The 20,124-nt window shown below is 35.9% G+C and overlaps 2 protein-coding genes across 8 annotated transcripts in view; one reads left to right on the forward strand and one right to left on the reverse strand.

The window, feature by feature from the left end:
• LOC123759411 (serine-rich adhesin for platelets) overlaps window positions 1-12,153 on the forward strand; it is a 73,189-nt gene extending 61,036 nt beyond the window's left edge. For 3 of the 7 annotated variants that reach the window (XM_045744434.2, XM_045744436.2, XM_045744439.2), the window contains one exon: window positions 650-3,973. In XM_045744434.2, the coding sequence (XP_045600390.1) occupies window positions 650-791 (142 nt within the window). In that variant the 3' untranslated portion in view covers window positions 792-3,973. Of the gene's footprint in view, window positions 1-618; window positions 3,974-6,580; window positions 6,593-10,547 lie in introns of those variants that run through there. The other 4 variants (XM_069335215.1, XM_069335216.1, XM_069335217.1 and 1 more) reach the window with 3 other exon arrangements.
• A 966-nt stretch (window positions 12,154-13,119) lies between these two features.
• Window positions 13,120-20,124, reverse strand: part of LOC123759410 (uncharacterized) — a 93,014-nt gene continuing 86,009 nt past the window's right edge. The window contains 1 exon segment of the mRNA XM_069334891.1: window positions 13,120-20,087. Coding sequence (XP_069190992.1) covers window positions 13,584-20,087 — 6,504 coding nt within the window. The 3' untranslated portion in view covers window positions 13,120-13,583.

Genomic DNA, 20,124 nt, shown 5'->3' on the forward strand with positions numbered 1-20,124 from the left:
GCATTTCAATCCTCTTGGTGCTTTGTTTTGCTTTAGTATCCAATTTTCAGCTCTTGTTTACAATACTACAGGTAATTTGTATGCAACATTTTCTGTGAAAACTACCTCAGAATGTTGACTTGTGCCTAAATTGCTATAAATTGTCATGCAGTACATCAAGGTTCTACTGTGTGTGTGTGTGTGTGTGTGTGAGATTTTATTCATTTATTTTTAGAATAGTATTTTATATTTTAATTACTTGTAAGAGAGTACCGAGGTACATATAATGCTTCCTTTAAGTTTACCGAGTGATTTAACATGACATTAGGCTTGCAGCCTGGTTATACATTATTACCATATAGTTTTAGTTACATTTAAAAATATTTTATATTCGTTTTACTAAATGATTAAACACCTTTGGTAATGTGGGTAATCACTGTTAAAAGCAAAAATATTTTCCGTATTGAATAAGGCATGAGATTAATATTTCCAATTGACGAGATGTAGTGCCTTACCCAGAGGGATCGTAAACACTGGATATCTATGTTGCTCTTATTGGTTTAAATGTTCATCAACTAAAAATTACATTACAATCATCTGCATTAAAATATTGCTCTGTTGCCTTAAACTGTGGCTCAGCCATATCTGATCGTACCATCTCACTCACAAGCTTCCGGCTGGGCAAGGTAAAGTGTCCATCTTGTGTTGATGTTGTGCTTGGTTCCCTCACACTCTGCTCTGTCTTGTTGCTGGTCACGCTGCCTGCCACGTATCCTAACCTACACTTGCTTCATTTTGTTCTCAGAATATGAACTACCATATAATATATAAACTAGACACTCTTGGCAGACATCACTTGGATCTTGATATATGTATACTGTATATTTTGTTTTAAAATCTCTACCCAGAATTTGTTTGACTATATACAAATTAATTCACTGACTTAGTATTTTTTTAGTGATTAATAATGCTTATATAACGAAATAAATATTGGTCTTCCAATATTTTAGTGATTAATAATGCTTATATAACGAAATAAATATTGGTCTTTCACTACCTGTAAACAGATACATTCATAATAAATATTAAAATTAAAATAAAATTCATACAATTATAACAAAGAATCTGGTAAAAAATATTTCAAGATCAAAATGATGGTTTTCTTGCTGCTGCTGCTTAAACATTCCCACCTTGCTTTGAAATGCTGCAGTACCGTAATTTTCATTGTTGTGTAGAAAATCATAAGACAATATCTTTTTGTGTACTGAAGTGCTTGATTTAAAGTCTTTTTCCAACTTTGTTGATAAAATCCCAAAATAGTACTCCTTATTGACTAGGTTTTTACACTGAATAAATTAAAAATAACAGTTCCCCATTTCAGTACAGTACCTATTATAATTTAAGGTGATGAAAGTATTGCATGTGAATGTCTCAAATTAGTAAGTATTAGAGATTTAGCTCATTTGACATATGAAAGGAGAGGAAAGTTCAGTACTGACATTGTTTGTTCCTTAGCAATCAATAGTTGAATTAACTTGGTCGTCAGAGTGGTTATGGACCTAACGACTGTACAAACTATATGTACTTTATTGACTCGGCAGATTTTGCATTGAGAAATGTTTTAAAATACTGTATATTATTTTAGTAATATTGTTTTATATGTATTAAAATACTAGTTATTACATGCTGTGTGTGTTTTAGTGAAAGTACTGTATTAATAATGAAATTTATTGTTGTTGGGAGGCAAGAGAGGAGATTAGTCATAAATATGTTCCTCCTGGGTTATAATCATTAGGTGCTAATAGTTGTAAGTTTGAATCCTTAAATATATTAGGGAGAAATTGCAGAATTCATTGAATTAGTTGTGAGATTAAAAATATTTTTCACTTGTGCAAATTTTCATAATTTAATGAAGTACAGTATATCAGTATTAGTAGTAGAAGTCTGAGGGAAGATTCATGTGCAGGGTCAGTGAATTAGCCTTTATGATAATTTTATATCATTATTGTTTCGAGAACTTGTATTTGCCAGGACACCTTTTTCATTCAAAGTTTACTTGCACCAATGTGTATCTTTATTTTAGTATTTACTCAACTGAAACGAAGATGTTCCATACTGTATTAACCAAGCGTCAATCAACAATATCTACCAAAAGTTCAGGATATTGACTGCCATATTCATTTGTGAAAAATTGTCTGATATTATTGGTTGTAAAATCCTTAAAACTTAGATGAATTTTAATGACTGCATTTGTGCCTTGTTAGATGCGTTAGGACACTCCTAACATCTTCACACCTTCAGTTTTTATTAAGTCATGTTTTTTCAGTTCAGTTATAAAGTCGTGCATAGAGTTCTCTCTCTAGTATGAATATTATAGTCTGTTATTATTACAGTAGCTATGAGTATATAGTTTTGGGAATTATGAGTATATTTAAATAGTAATATTTTATATAGTTAATAGAATAATCTTATATCACTTCTTCACTGGATGTTTGTGGTGTTTCATCATTTAAAGTATTGAGTAAAGAAAGGTCTAGTGCACTATATACCTTTATGGTAACAACATACACATTTATGTTGTATGTATACAACATAAATGTTGTATACATACAACATTTCAGCTGGTGATACAAAGAGTTCCTCTTTGTATCACCAGCTGAAAGGAGCAAGTTGTTCCATTTTTCTATTATCCAATATTTCTGGACCCGTGATTCTACCTACGACTCTTGTTTGGATAATTTGATCCATGTCTCAGTTTGAGGTCAATTACAAAATTAATTATTTTATTAAATTACTTTATTTATTATTTATTAAAAGTTTTGTTAACATGTAAAAAACATCTCACATATGGCATTTTTGCAGTACTGTACTGTGTATTGAAGCAAGTTTCCGAGACAAGTACAGTACTGTACATCCTGATGAACACATTAATTATTACTATCCAGCCACAAAGTTGCCCCTAAAATCAATAATATATTATTTCTCTTAAATTTATTTTATAAACATGGGCTGTTTTAAGCCTGTAATATTTTTTATAATAATGATACATTATACCCAGTTTCGAATACATTTGGTTTAATGATTCCTGAATAAGCAATGTGTTGGATTTAATTATCATTTCTTAACTCTGAAAGTTTGTAGAAAATGAGAACCCTGAGGTCAGTATACCACACTTGACGTAGGTATGGTTAGTCTGATATATGGGTGTCATTGTTACACGCACACCATGCAAGCTTACCTAAGTATTTCTTGATTTGATATGCATTAACTATTTTTTATATTTGCCTTTATATTTAATTAAAATAGCCTAGACAGAGTCAAAATATTTATGCTGAAGATGGGGCTGGTATGGTTAGCCTAGGTAGGTTAAACAAATATGCATTCACAATGCAGGTATGACTAGCCGATCGGCAATGTTTCATTCAACTCGGTGCACATGTTCAGTGACCAAATGTGCCTTTATCCCTCCTCACAGATTATAAAGATAAAGTATTTCATGTTTTGATATGAATAAACTTTTTATTTCTCACTATATATTTTTTTTATCTGGATGTGAATTAAATACTTCCACCAATGCATTTTCTGCCTGTACAGTACCGTATATGCTGCACAGTACTTTGTCTTGTATTTAAGAGAGTGACAAGGGTACACAGCTTACTGTACTGTGAAGACAATACTACTGTATACTATTATATTTTGTTTAATTATCAGGATCTGCAGTGATTACACTATCATTTGCACAAAGAAAAATACTTTGCATGTCCTAAAATTATATATATAGTGAAAACCAATTTAGTATCATTACATTATACTTTGTGTTGTAAGTTATGAGGTGGGCATAGTCCCATATTGTTAGTTACATGAAGCATTTACCATACTGCCATTGCATGTACAGTACTTATAAACACATTTATAAATGACACCTGACAATCACCACCCCAGACACACACACAACCCATTTTTGTAATTAAATGTTTCCAAGAAGACTTACCAAGATAGTGTTTCAAATTAAATAATTAACCTGATGTTGCATAATTGTCATGTCAGATGATACTTTGTTTAAAGAATACAAAAAAGTAACATATGTCTTAACTGTAAGAACAATAAGATTTGTCAAGCCAATGATGACACTAAATACAATTACTTGGGAGGAATATTGTGGCACAATAACTGCTCCTTTCTGCAGAATGTGCAGAAAACATGTAGTTTTGCCTAAATATACTGTATTCAATAATATGCCTAAAATATTCCAAGGAATGCAAGGATGACATGCATCATAACAACTTGGAAAGTATTACAGAGACTGGCCTATAATCTACAACTAAATATTTTATCTAAGAGACCAGGAGGTATTTCAGAATATCCAAAATAATCCCACTGAAAAGCAGTGGTGCAATAACTGTACTGTACTAAGAATATACAGGGGCCAAAACCTTTCAAAACCCTTCTAAATATAAGGCACATTACCAACGAACACTATTGTCTTGAGAGAGAACTTGATAAATACATTGAGAAAATCAGTAGGCATCATGAGGATGATTTGATGCTTGGTACTCCCAAGCACACACCTTAGACCACTACACCATGTGGTCAAAAGCAGTGCAATCTGAAATTTGACTGAATCCTCTAGGAGTCTTAAGGCTTCCACTGAAACTTCACACACTGCCTTCCATGAACTCTGGCTGTGATCCAGGCGTTCTACCACTAATGCTTTTCTTCAAATACACAACAAAATCATAATGTGATTTATCAATGAGAAAATCAGTAGGAGCCATGAGGAGGATTTGAACTCACACACTTGGTACTCTCAGAAACATGCCCTAGAACACAAGCCTCAGGACTCCTAGAGGATTCAGTTGAATCCCAGGTTGCACTGCTTTTGACCATGTGTTGTAGTGGTTTAAGGTGTGCACTTTGGAGTATTCATTGTGCAAGTTCGAATCCTCCTCATGGCTCCTACTGATGTTCTCTTTATATATCACATTAATGTGATTTCACTGTGCATAAATATATTGACAAAAAAAGGGTGCATGCATAATCAACAGAGCCAGTCAGGCTCGGAGTCTGTCAGACTAAAATGCAAGCACCAGAACTACCACAAGGTAGTCACAAAGTAGATAGCCTCGATTGTTTCCCTTAGCTGCCTATAAATAAAACGGCATGCAGCCATATGACATTAGTACAAGGGGTTCCTGTTTACTACCATATTTATTTTCTTTGCTTTCTAACACCTCATTGAACCAGACCTTTTTGTAAACTATTTTACAATAGGAATTGTGTGTATATAACCTTGCAGATATATCCATCCATTTTCCACACCACTTCCCTCATGCTCATACTTATAAACTAGTCACCACATTTTATTTTTTCAGCTCGATACACTAATTCTCTCTTCAAAGATTGTTTAATTTCCTTGTGCAATTCTGCTTCTTCTCATCAAATATTTTTACGTGCCTAATTTTCATAATCAGAGGGTCATTTTTGCTTACCAGCCACAGAGGGCACATGTTAGATTTGGTCTTATTCTTTTCTAGTAAACACCAGGTCCAGGAGTGATGGGCTATTTCTTAATATGTTGACATATGCAACATTTAAGCATACTTATTTTTCCCAACTTTTTTATACCTTCCTCCAGTGTACACACCTAAGTGGATGTGATTACAGAGTTGGGCATTATCTTCCTAGGCACACCTTTGGATCTCCTAGTGTTCCTGGTTTTACTTCCTTTTAAAGCTACTTGTTGAAAGTCCCTCTATGTTCCCACTTGTAGCCTGTTCCACATTTGTGCTAATATTACACTAAAGAAGTTTTCCCCTTATGTGTATGTGCTAATTTGGCTCCAGTTTTCACCTTTAACATTAGGTTCTGCCATCTCTTATTTTGAACATTTGCCCCTGCTCATCCAATTAATTCCTCTTAGTGACTTGTACATCGTTTTCACACGTCCCTTGCTTTGACTTTCCTCCAACGTGGTAAGTGTAAGTCCCTTCAGGTCTTAGACAAGTCTGCTCACATATCATTGTACCATTTCTGTTTTTTATGCTTTTCAATTGTGGCCTACACACCGGTGCTGTATACTCAGAGTTGGTTTTATATAGGTTGTAGTGTTACAAAGGTTTTCTCCAGGATTCTAAAGTTTGTCTGTGTGCGTGTGTACAACCATGTTTGCATTTGATCACTTGTGTGCATGTGTGTGTGTGCATATATGCATGTGTGCATGCAGAAATATAGTTCTTCTATTTTCCATATATTAATGTATCTCCTGTTGTATAACCAAAAATCCTTGACATACAAGGTTTTACGCTTAAAAAATAATCATTCCTTTGATGACTGCAAATTTAATTTGCCTTAAAATCAGCTCAGTGAATCAATCACTGATAAAATCAGTGTGATGTTGAAATAGTTTTTCATCAATAGCATTACCATGTTTTTTATATCATAGATGTAATATGTATTCTGTTCAACTAAAGCTATTATATTTTGATTAAATGTACATACTCTTTGCAATTTTAAGAAATTCCAATAAAGAGCAAGTTTATTATGGAATTTTCATTGAGTGTTATATCTAATACATCTTTAATGTGTTCCCTTTCCATGCCAGCAGGTACATGTAGTAAGTATTCATTATATAAGTGTAATGCATGTTAGTCCGAATGCATGGGCCCCTCTAGTTTACACACTTACAGAGATAAGGTATCTTTGCTATGGTCAAGTGATTTCAATCTCATAGGATGTATCAGTAACTAATATGTTATAAACTTTGTTGTGCAATGGCTATATTGATATCTGAGCAGGTTGTGTGTGGATATGAAAATAGGGTAAGTTAGGTATGAATGTGAGAACAGGGTAGGTTATGAATGTAAGCTATGTATGAATGTTTGAAAATTACCTTAAAAATAGGTAATTACTGTTCTATACTAAATGTTCCTAAGTGTAGTTACAAGATGAGAACTACACTCGTGTGTTCCATTTTCCCAGTACTTGTTATATGACAGTACTGGGAAGATGGGACACCACGAGCGTTGCTCTCACCCTGTAACTACACTTAGGTAATAGTAACTGAAAGGTAAGTCTAGTGAAGAGTATAGTGGAGTTTTAATACAAAACAATAGATACTATTACTAGCCCATGGACACGTTACTAGCAAGACCATAAAATTTAACAGGCATTAATAATGGAATTAGCACACCCACATAACAGGGATAGCAATGGCACCTAGACATTCCAAGTACAGATACAAGGTAACCTAGGACTGCTGTAATAGTAAGTGTGTCCAGGTCACTTATACTGGTAAAGAAGGTAGGGCAGGTATGCAAAAATAACCAGAAGAGGCACATACAGAACTCTTCACCTAGCAAATAGACTAGAAAGTGCTTAGGTGCTTACCTATTAGTGATTGGTGGAGTGAGATCTACCTCTTATACCCCACCTCCTAGCTATTTATACCTGGATCCATCTCCACTTTCCCTCTGCCTTTTGACCCTTCTACAGTGCCCATATTGTTACAGCTTATGTTCTTCACTGTTGCCCCAACCCCAACATTTGTCTCCAGCTGAGACTATTACTGACATGGCTAACTATATTGTGACCATTGTTTACTCTTCACCCTGTTTAAATCTTCAGCCAGAAGTATAAGTCAAATCCCTCCTCCTTTTTCTCCACAAGAGAGAAAGAGAGAGAGAGATAGAAAAAAGGTCTTGGTCTGTCCTATCCATCATACCTAGCCCACATTTTGGAGTTCGACAATATCTTTGTTCCAAAACAGCCCAACTTACCAGTCTTCCCTACCTCCACTTTCTAACCTAACTAGATCTGTCAGCTTGGCAGCTTTACCTGCCCCTCCCAGACCGTTCTTCATTGCTTAATTTACCTGTGTCACCTAACCCTGATTTCACAGATCTCAACACCCTAGTTGCCTCTAGTTTTTACCTGCATTATTCTGCTTAATGCCTTTTCATTTTTTGTTTTTGTTCTTCCTGAATAATATATATAATTTCAAATTTGAAGTTTGGCTGTTAATCCCCAAGTTTTCTCCATTGTGTTTGCGGGGTTTGAGCACTGCCATTTGGTCCTGCCTCTCAACTGTCAGTCTGGTATACAGGTTTCCGAGCCCTATCATATCTACATTTGAAACTGTGTAGTTATGTGGTAGAGTCTACCTCCACCACATAACTTCCTAGTGCATTCCATTTAACTACTGACACTGAAAAGATGAATTTTAATGTCTTTTGCTCAATTGGGTATTCATTGTTTTTTATTGTTTCCACTCTTCCTCTCCCTTGTGCAAGTACAACCTGTGTTAATAGTGTCTATATCTACCCTATCAATTCACCTGAAAATTTTGTATGTGGTAATTATGTCTCCCCTAGTTCTTCTGTCTTCCAGTGACATGAGGTTCAATTAATGTAGCCTTTCCTCATAATTCATACCTTGTAGTTCTGGCAAAAATCTGGTGGTATACCTTTGAACCTTCTGTAGCTGTCTTGTGCTTGACTAGGTGTGGACTATGCTGGAGCGACATACTCCAGGATTGGTCTGACTGTATTACCATGATTTTCTGGTGATAGCTTCCCATAAATAATCACCATTTTTCTGGTGCATCTCTCTTCCCCACTGGTCTCTACTACTTCCTCCCTTCATGCATTGTCTTACAATACATTACTCCTTTGGTGCATCCCTTTTACTACTCTCCACTTCCACCCTTTGCCCAACCACTTTGACTAGATGACAGAGCAACAGTCTCGCTCCTTGCAGTTCAGCTTTCAATCTCAGACTGTAAATGGCTCAGTGCCATTCCTTCTCTTCGTCCTATATCAAATCCTTAACCTCCTATCCCTACCAATTGCTATAGTCATACTGGCTTAGTGTTTCACCTGATACCTTACCTTACCTTCCTTCCCGTATGTCCCTCCCTCCCTCATTACTACTTCCCCTAGTGTATCCTGACTCTCACACCACCCTCATCATACTTTTAAAAATAATTCCATCTGATTTTGGGTATTAAACTTCAATTTTTATCCCAAAACTGATGAACACTGAAAAATATTCAAGATTGTCTTGCTATATGAGCATGTTTGTGTACTTCACTTAACCCTTCCAGTGGTGAGCAATTTCCACATTTTTGAATCCGTAAAGCATGCAAACTTGCATGTTACATGCACTTCTATAAATAGTTGGATTCTGCCAGTGATAGTAATATTACCCCACAAAACTACAAGTTTGAATTAATGGCAGGAAAAAACTGCTAGTAATAATGATAGTAATAGCATTTAAAAGCTTAATTGAAAATGTGGAAATAGTATCAAGTTGGTTCAGGTGCGAAAGATAATTCTTTTCTTCTGTGCTACACTAGGTAATGATTGTGTATTTTCTAGTTTTTCCTCCCAGTTTTAAATAATCAGCATATTAGATCTTCCAAATTTTGTTACACATTGGCTATACAGTGGTACCTTTGTTTACGATTATAATCCGTTCCCAGACGCGTCGTCAACCAAAACAAATTTTCCCACAAGAAATAATGTAAATTGAATTAATATTTTTGGGGGTGTGGAACGGATTAACTTAAAAATACATTTTATACCGAATAACACTCATTTTGTACTAGCTACAATAAAGTACTGTATGTATATCTTGCCTTCAATGAGGACTCTTGTTGACATATGGAAGACAGTGAGGAGAGGTGTTAGTGTCCCCTTCCATTATAACAGCAGTGATGACATTTCTGGGGTACTCTTTCTTCGTTTTGCGGGCATACAACTAAGACCTGGTTGTGGCTCACTGCTTGCTTGTCTTACTAAGACTGTTTAAAAGACACTTGTTTTTCCCTGTACGTTTTAACACTTCTGTAGTGAGACATCACATTCATTCACTAAGAATGATCTCTTGTTTTTACTCAATCGTCTCAACTATTTTTTTTAGGTTGAACTTTACCACTAACTTTCTTGTGACCCATGGTGTGATATATATAATAAGAACTTTTATGTTAAAAAAGCAAAAATGCAGGCAAACAATGAAATTCTTCACAAAGAATTCAAGCACGACCATGTTTGTCACTATGTTCGATAGACTTATAAACAAACCTGAGTGCTTCACCCCGCGACCCCAGTACCACGAGCTCGTTCGACCCATACGCGTACAGACAGATGTCGTCTTCCAAGTAAACCATCGTATACCAATTCAAATTTTAAGACAAATTTGACGTAGTGTTCCAAAAAATTTGTCTTCTAGGACAGTCGTCAACCGAGGTTCCACTATTAGTAGTTTGTGATACAGTATTCATATTAAATTGATTATTGCATTATACCATTCATTTGGATTCAAAGTTGGCAATATATGCTTTTATGTTTCATACAGATTAGAGTTTTTACAATTAAATTTACTGGGTATATTTTATTAATGTGACATTTTGTCTTTAAGAGTGTGCAAAATGATTTTCCTGATAGTCGGTTGATCTGAAGCTCCGGGTGAAGATTTTTTTTCAGTTATAACAGCATTATTATACTGTACTTGCAATGTTTATTTGATGTATTTTTCTAGTTTACATATTAAATCATTATCTATGCCAACAGTTCTGAGGTTGAGTGTGATCACATGGGTCGAGACCGAAGCACATTTGCACCAGACCAACATCAACCCAGAGCCACCAGCCAGCTACCAACTACATTCTCCTATCAACCTTCCAACACCGAAACATGATTCTCACCTCTGATTTTGATTTGTGCCTAATCAGTTGCCCTGCATAACCTTTAATGATTAAATTTAACAAGTATGTACATCCAGAATTGAGTTATGGTATTGTTACTTATTGGGTCAAGCTTAGTTCAAGATCAATTTTGTAAATATAAAGTTTTATTTTATTGTTGCTACACAATACTTAGGTTCTGAAACTTATTTAGGAATTTGTAAATGAGAACTCGGGTTGATAATTTTTTTGTTTTGATTTTAAATTTAGATATACAGAAATTAACACGGCATGAAAGTCTCATAGTTGTATGGGAAATATTGTATCACTTTAATCCTATAAGAGGTTACTTCTATGATTAAGCAGCCATACGATTTCCAAATATTGTGATACTGGACTTATAAAATGTATTATATATCTACTACCATGCTGAGATCGATCTTGTGCTATTAATATGTCAAATATTTCAATGGACGAGTAATAACTTTATTCAACCAATTTTGAATATGTGCTATACAAATAATATATTAAACAAATGTCACAGGCATGCTTTTTTTTCATTATTGCCTTATTCAGTGGTAATGCAAGCAATTATTTTGTGTAGGCTGATCATAATGTGAACCTACATAGCATTATAATTTATAGATAGCAGACATTTAACTGCTGGCAATGTGTTGTAAGCTTCTGATCTAGAAGTCGTAGACAATAATACATTACTGTATAAGTAGAAAATGCCATACTATGTATAACTGGTGTCACTCCTAATTTTCATTATTTCTTGGGCAGCGTTACAGGGGATGGAAGCACAATATACCCTAGTAAATCTTTTAATGTGTGTAAAAGCAATCCCTTTGCAGTATGGTTAGATATCTCCGAGTTCACGTAATAAAGATGATAGAAAATGGAATACTTCATCAAATGAATGGCTTTTATGTAACATCTTAACTGTGCTGGAGTTCTAGCTTCTTATGGAGTGTCATTTTATTCATCTTTAAGCAAATCAAGTTTCAGAGCTGCTGTAGCTTGTCCAATGTTGTGCATCAAATTGTGAACATGGGAAGAGGTTGACTTCCACAAATGGAAAAAGTTTGTATGATGAGGAAAATGATAGTGCTGTCTTCATTTGGATGCCAATAAAGACAGATAATGTAGATTTAAGATCTGAAGTTGAATATAAATTACTAAAAAAAGTAGTTTGTATTTTGAGAAAATTCTATGAATGTCAAAACTAGTCAAATCCTCCCATGAGTAATTCACAAATAGCGGTGTTACAATTAATAAAAACAAATAATTTTGTTTGCAAATAAGAAAGCTCCATTAGGTCCATTTTGGTGATTTTTTACCATTTTGTAGATATTATTTTTGAGGATGTGACTGGTTTACGAAAGTGTAAATAGGAAATATATTTATTGAAGTATTTATACCTCATGATCAAGTTCACATGCATCAGATGATTGCAGGTTTTTTGTCTTATTTATTTTTTGTATTCTGGGTATCTGCTATTTTAAGATATTCTTTAACCAAACCATTATTCATGTCATTTCTAACATTTCCCCTGCAAGCATTTGAGGGTGAAGCTAATGCCAAAGAACACGTTTTACTATATAAATGTCAAAATGTATTTTTGTTGTGTTTTAGAACTGTGATGGTTAGTTATGTGATAGTAATTTAGACTTTATATCTAATTTGTTTAACACATTCCATTCGTCTTTTTATATAAAGTACCATACTTGTTCAGTTTTTGCAAATGTTTTGTTAATTATTTTTTAGATAAACTTCCTGATCACTGGTGTTTGACTATTTTCTAGAAATTACTTGGTCATTGACAATTTATGGCATTAACTGCAAAAGAAAAATTATTTTGGCAGAGTTGAAGATCAACCAAGTGCCAGTTGTTGGCTGTGTCTAGGATAATGAGCACATGATCAGCAGAAATGTGGAGATAGACCTATGCAGTTGAGCACTCTTACCCGTGCTTTGCTTAACATTAATTCAGTGGTTGTAAATGCGCTGACATGCCAACTTAAAATACACCTAAAACAAAACAAAAAATATTGTTTTCTTATTCTATTTAAATCTTTTATCATAAAGTAATGCTTCTACAAGAGGTTAGCCTCACACAAACCTTTCTCCAAATATTTAATCTCCCTTCAAGACCTTAACCAGGACCAAGATTATAGGAAACTTCTTTTTTAAATACCACATTGATTTGGTTGTAATCACATTGTACTGTATATTAATATAAAAATAATATTAGATATTAGACAAGATACCTTTAAACTCTGACCTGAGTACTGTATCTTCACAAGAACATCCAACAGCCTTCATTTTGGTCATTGCATTTATTAAAAATAATAATGGCATTTGTCTTACCAGTATTGCTAAGAATTGTGAATTAAATTATTCAGATACCAAGAGGATATTAAACATGATATTCTTAATAGGATATTAAACATGAATAAGTGTGTAATTTATTGTAGGCACACATTATAGCCCTCACATTATAATTTAAACAGGTTTCATATATAATCTTCAAAGTTCCAAATGGAAGACTTGATAATACCTGGCACATAATTAGTGCTACAATCCTATACAAAAAGAAAGCAGTACAAACAGTACTTAAAATACTTCTGATTTGTAGCTTGGTTCTTTATGACCAAAACTTTTTAACTTTTCAACCATTTACATCTCTATAAAAGTCCTATTATAACTTACAATTAAAATCTCCAAGACTAGATACATCATATGGCACAATATGGGTATTTTGGCTTTTCTATCAATGTACATTTATAGGAAACACCATGTTCCTGGGCATGAGAGAAAGCCAAATTTCAATGGCAAAAAGTCAAATAACTCAATACATCAAGGATTTTAATGACAGGTGTTATATTATGCAACACAAAGTAGCACATGAATGATTCACTCAATGGTAAGAATAGCGGAGACTAGTACCACTGGATGACCATCCAGCACCAGAATCAGAATCAGAATCAACGCGCCGGCACGTTTGTTTCCTATCCGTTTCATTTTCACTAGCAACAGAGGCTGAAGATCCACTTGCAGCCCGTCTCCAAGATCTAGGCATGCTGCTTGCCCTGGGTAGGGAAGAAAGCGATGCAGCATGCCCTCTTTGATAGGGAGTATGAAAACTGTTTCCTATATCCTTAAGGTGATGGCGATATCTTACTGAAGGACTTTCTCCTAAGGAGCTGGAAGAACTTGCTAGTCCTGATGTACTCCCTAAATGATGCCGGAGATTTAGTAGGTGCTCTCTACATTGTTGTGTAGATGTGCGAACCCTTGAACTCATACAATGAGGAGTATATGAAAAGTTTTGAGATGGAGTAGCATGACAGGAAGCCCAGTGGGTGTGTGCAGAGCAAGAACTAGCAGGAGATCTGCACTGATTATGATAAGGTCGATGTGTAGGTGATATACAACAGCAAGGAGAACCTTCCTTACTATGGCAAGGACTTTGTGGTCTTACAGTAGGCAATGACCCTGTTGACATGTACGAAGCAGGAGAGGAGTTTTGTACTTGCCCACAGAAAGGCTTTTTGGCAAAATCTAAAGATGCATGCAGAGCCAATTTATCTCGAACATGAGAATAATGATTGTGATTATTGGAGAGAATCTGTTTGCGTAACTGCCGCTTCCGTGCGTTAAGCTTCAGTCTTTCCTCTAGATGATAACATGAATCTTCCAACCGTTGCTTATACATAGCTAAATATCGCTTACTGGTTGCACTTAGGCTTTGCCACTGACTTCCTGGTTCATTATCAATTTCTCTGTCATATTGTGTCTGTGTTAAGTTCTGAAGGCTTGCCATAATGCTGGATATTGGAGAATCTAAGTCTGTTGATGAACTTCTGTGACTTACTCTACTTCTAATTTGAGGAGTATGGAGCGATTTCTCATATTTACCAAGTACACGATTTATACGTTCCCGCTCTTTTTGCAGACTATCAATCTCTTGTAAAAATGACACTCCTTTGGAACCTGGGCTGACTGCAGTTGTTGAGCTCGAAGCATCTGATAAATTTGGCTTCAAAGTATTTCTAGTGGAAGGAAAATGATGTGTTTGGGATAATTTTGATCCATTATCTGTACTTTCACTGTCAAACACTGATTCAAAGCTGGTCTGGGCATCCACTGATTTTGTTTTAATGCTGCTTAGATGATGGTAATCAGTTTGTACAGCAACCGACATAACTTCTTTTCTACTTGAAGTGCTTAACAAGCTACTTCCTCCACTACTTTCTTCAATTACTGGAGGCAGAGGTGCTTTATGGCTAGGACTGACAATCTGTTGGTGTAATACTAAAGATGTTTCTGAGAGTGTCTTCAGTATAGTGCCAGCTTCCTGCATAACAGTAGACAAAGCAGTCCACGTATTTGAAAATCCCTCAACAGCTGGCAGCATATCTCCTTCACTTCTGCACCGGGATATGTTTTGGTTCCCCAAATTTTCAGGATTAGATGGTGCAGCTTCTCCAGAGGGTGTTGTTGGAGCAGTGTGTGCACTAGTGGGTGATGACAAACCAGTATGTAATGTTTCTGATGTTGTGGATGGAACAGATGATGTTTGAAAATGTTTACCTCTTAAATATCTTCTAGAAATGGTTAAGCTGGATACAGGACTCATTGTTGTATGACTTAACATAACAGAATTGTTTGATTGAAGAATTTCAGATGAAGTAGCATCATGCATTGGAGAGGCACCTCCAGGAGATGACACAACACCTGATGATGAGAATCCAGAGCATGACACACCAGAGGAAGAAGTGGCTCTTGAGGTTGGTGAAACTCCTGAATACAAGGAAATATTTGAAGATGTTGATACACCAGAATACTGTGAAAATCCTAAAGATGCACTATCATCCATAGACAAAGAATTACCAAGAGATCGAGAAACTCGATAAGGTTTAACAATGCTTAAAGATGGAGAAGCTTTAGAAGTTTTAATTTCACTTAAAGCTGAAGCAAAAGCAGAAGTTTTAGAGTTATTTATAACCGGAGAGCAACTGGATGTTTTGGAAGTGGTGAAAGACTCAGAGATACTCTGAACTTCTGAATTGGACATGTCTTTTGCATGCAACTTAGCACTAGAAGGATTATTACCACTAAAGTCTTGCAATTCCTCATTTGATAGACAGGAATCTCTATAAACACGCTCTCGTATGTGTTGAGGTAACCGTAGAGAAAATATTTCCATTGAATTTGAACTAGATAGAGGAATCTCATCTCCATCACTGAACTCTTCTAAAGGAGAACTATCAGCTGCAACAAAATGCTTGGGATGTGAAGGAGATAAAGTGAGTTGGAGCGTGTTGGGTGTAACAGCTGGGAGCCGAGGAGAGGAGCATGGTGGTGGTGTGGGAGGTGGAGGAGTTGGAGCAATTGGTGACAAAGATGGTTTTTTCATAATTGACCTAAGATGCAGAATAGGCTTGAGAGGCTCTTGAACTCCAAAAACCTCAGGTACTTCCATCTCTAATTCTCCACAGCCCTTCAAATCTGTCCATGACACTGCTTTTTTACTTAAATTTTCAATTTTTTGCTTTGGGTGCAACTGTGGAGATGATTTGCTCGATTCTCCAGCAATGCTTCGCACTGAAGACGGTGGGAGAGGGCGTCCAAGTATGAGGCTCTTGAACTCAAGCCAATTAGTTTGACCAAATGTAGGAACAGGGGAGGGTGACTTGGCAAACACTTCATCCCCAGTAACATCACTCACAATAACCTGACTATCAATATTAGATTCTTTATGAGCAATTTCGCTTGCATGTTCATGAATAAAACGTTCTTCTTTAACTTCCTTAGCCGAGGTTTGTATTTTAGTTATTTTGAAATCACACTTTTCTACATCTGCTAGTGAATCATTTGATGAAAACAATCTGCCCCTTTCTAATATATCCTCCAGTTCTTGATTTACATCATCTTCCAAGCTACAAGTACGTTGAAGCATAGTCTTCAGCTTTGAGACCCTGAACTTATGGAGTGCACAACAAATGGAGTCAAGAGAGGTGGTACGTACTAGTCGTGCACAATTAGTTTTGTAAAGGTCATAAGAATGTGTACGTTTTGTTTCATTAGGAATGGCAATGCTTAAACCGACTTGTGACAAATCGGAAGAACTCTGGAAATTGGGGCTTGATGACTTGCCTATGGTAGTCTTGAGTTCATTCCCTGCAGATTCGCCTTCCCCAGGATTCATGAATACAAATGTGATGCTTTCATCAGATGCACCCCAATCATCACTTGTACAATCTCGTGCCATCAAAAACCTGCCTTGCCAGGAAGGTGAAGTCAGTTTTTCTATCTGTTTTGGTTCCCTTTTTTCCTTAATAGAAAGACTTTGCATTTGGTTATGCACTTCAATCTTGGCAGGTAATGATCGATTCAAAAGAAAACTTGTGTCGCTATCTGGATTTACATATTCATCGTTAACTTTTGTAACTCCCAAGGAACTGTAATACATTTTGCTTTCAATGTTTTCTTTTTTATTTTTATTCTGGCTAGATATACTAAATCCATCCTTTTCTAAATTTGCTGGTGTATCTTGAGCTGGTAACTGTTTCTTTTTACAATCAAATCTCAAGTTTGTATCTGAAATGCTATCAATGCCCCTATCTCCAATATGGGCAAGTTCACTGCTTGAATTATATCTAATATTTGCTTCCATTCGTAAAGGTTGGACACAAACATCAGGAGATTCTATTGCAGCACCTTTACCATCTATATTTCCAGCTGAAGAACTGCCACAATGTGCATGCAATTCACTACTGTAATGTTCTGCACTGGTCTTCCGGGACTTGTCACATAACCAATCAGCTGACACATCTGGGTAAGTCATCACAGCCCTACCACTTATTTTGCATTTTACTGGCACTTTTTCCTTGACTAAGGGATTCAGTTTATCGGAATTTATGACAATATTTGTATTCAACAACATTTGTGTTTTATTTGCAGTGTCATTTGATTTATTTGCAGGTGGCAAAGAGCTGACACTTTTCATGCTAATATTTGTTAAGTTATCATTATGACATTCTTGTTGAAAGGGTAATTCACTATCACTTATATAATTTTGTGTTGCAATACAGACACTATATTGGTTTGGGAGAGCCGACTCAGAGGCAACTCTTTTCTCTCGTGTTTCATTATTTATGTCCGTAGTTATTTCATTCCATATTTTGCTTGCACGCAATAAGTTCTTTTGTTTACTCTCGGTCACATTGGAATCCTTCATAAGAAGGGGCTGTATCGAGACATCAGCTTCACTCAAATTAGAGTGCTTTATGTCACCTGCAAACTTTCGTGAGTAGATCTGCCTTTTTATACTTGCTAAAAGTTGATCAGAAGAAGATGGTTCTTGGAGATGGCTAATGTCTTTGCCTAATGTACTCGCCTCTCTCTGAATTTCACTGGCACTGTGATCGTAGTCACTGACACTAGGTTGAGGCAAACACTCTTGGTTTTTGCTTTCTAAAACTTTAGTCTTTATATCCTGGCCACCTGATATAACATGGCAAGAATCTCCATGAACTATTGACTGATCTTTGGCTTCTAGCAATGTATTTCCAGGAACATTTGACCAACTGACAGTAGATTCATTTAGCAATGGAAATTTTAATGGACTCTCCCTTTTGTTTTCTATTTTTCCAACTGTATCCTTCACAGAGGTACTGTAGGAGGTAACCGACTGCTCACTACTTTCTGAAAATGTACTGACTTCATTTCCACTTACATTGCATTGGTTTAGAAGATAAATTTTCTGAGTTTGGTAATCATTTGTATCTATTGCAAAATGTGTGTTTTTGTTCTCACTAATTACCCTTTCACTTGAGCCAGGGGTGCTGGAAGTACAAGATGCTACTAAATCATCAGGTTTCTCCTTTGTATCAGGAGCTAAGAATGTTGTAAGGGGTTTTACTGGTAACTGTATATTAGATGTTTCTGACCCTGTTTTATCACATATTCTGTTGTCTTCAGCAAAATGTCTTGCAAAGTTTTGCCTAGAGAGCATATCTAAGCCTGCCAAAGCGCCCTGGCCAGTAATGTTGCCGACAACGGACTGGCCCTCGGTACCATATGGTAAGGTGTCCTTACCTGGCTGAGCGCTTGTGAGACCAATATTTACTCCTTGATATCCAGCATCTTTTCTCTTACCTTCTGGCTGTATGTTAGAATTTAGTTTATCAAATTCACTAGTTACCGAGTCTTCTTGGTTCAATGTTGCACGAGGAACATCGCAAGATGACGGTGTCATTTTCTGTTCTTCAACAAGTTTTGTACTGTTAGTGTCGGCAACCACATTAATTTTGGAAGTGGGCACAGAGGTTTTGGCTGACTTCCGAGTCAAAACTGATAAGCCATCATCACTGATGGCTTCACTTTTGCCCTTACTTATAGATATGTTCTCACTAACTAATTCAAATCTGTTGCCAGACATTTGATTCACTGTAAGTATATTGTCTTTACATTCCTTTATATGAATATTTTCTTTTTGAATTTGTGCTTTGTGTGATTCTTCATCACTTACCGAGGTTTCGGCAAGTGCTAATGGTACATGTTTATTTGTCAATATTTCTGACTTGCATCTCTTTACAGTAACTTGATTTGCTCCTTTTATTTTGTCTAAACCTTGAATATCTACATTCTGACTATTCATTTCAAGTTGTAGACGTGGTGATGCTTCACTCTTTTCCAAGTTATCAGGATCTGGAAATTCATTTATATCTTTATTATTATTCGGCAGTTCAGGCCCCACAGTTACTCTTGCCTCTTTCTTAAATGTTTCATGGAAAACTGAATGAGAAGTTGGGGTATAAATGTTTGCTACAGATGTGTTTAAACTATCTGGTAAGATGGAAGAGTGAACTGGCATCCCATTTGTTGGATTTGTAGGCAAGGCTCTTTTCAGTACTTGGCTTGTTGTAGGCACAGTAACACTACAAACCTTTTCTTCTGTGGCAGTCTCAGTATATACATTAACAATATTGATATGTTCATCAGCCCTCTTAAAATGTTCTGAAAAGTTAGCATCAAGGTAAGCGCTGTCTTCTGTGTTACAAGTAGTAGCAAATGATCTGTCTGTAATGATGGACTTGACTGTGCATGGACTGCTTGCTGTAAAGTCAATGGGGAACATGAATGAAGGTGCTGCAACACTCTGGCTGTCATAAATTTGGTAGTTGTGTGTTTCAGTTGGTGTAGATGTTGCTAGAGGGCTAATTTCTAGGCTATAGTTCAATTCTAGTGGTTCCATTTCCTTTTTGAAGAGCTGGCCAGCTGTTGAACCAGAGACAGTTTCCAATCCAATCTTAGAATTTAGATGATTAGGCAAGACAAATGAACAAGATGCATGTTTGGGAACTATTAATGAATGTGTTACACGAGGCACATCAGAGTTGATGACTTCCACTATCGAATCAGTGTGTTAGTACACTAGAAGCAACCTGGGA

This window comes from Procambarus clarkii, chromosome 32, assembly GCF_040958095.1.
Source record: "Procambarus clarkii isolate CNS0578487 chromosome 32, FALCON_Pclarkii_2.0, whole genome shotgun sequence".
NCBI lineage: Eukaryota > Metazoa > Arthropoda > Malacostraca > Decapoda > Cambaridae > Procambarus > Procambarus clarkii.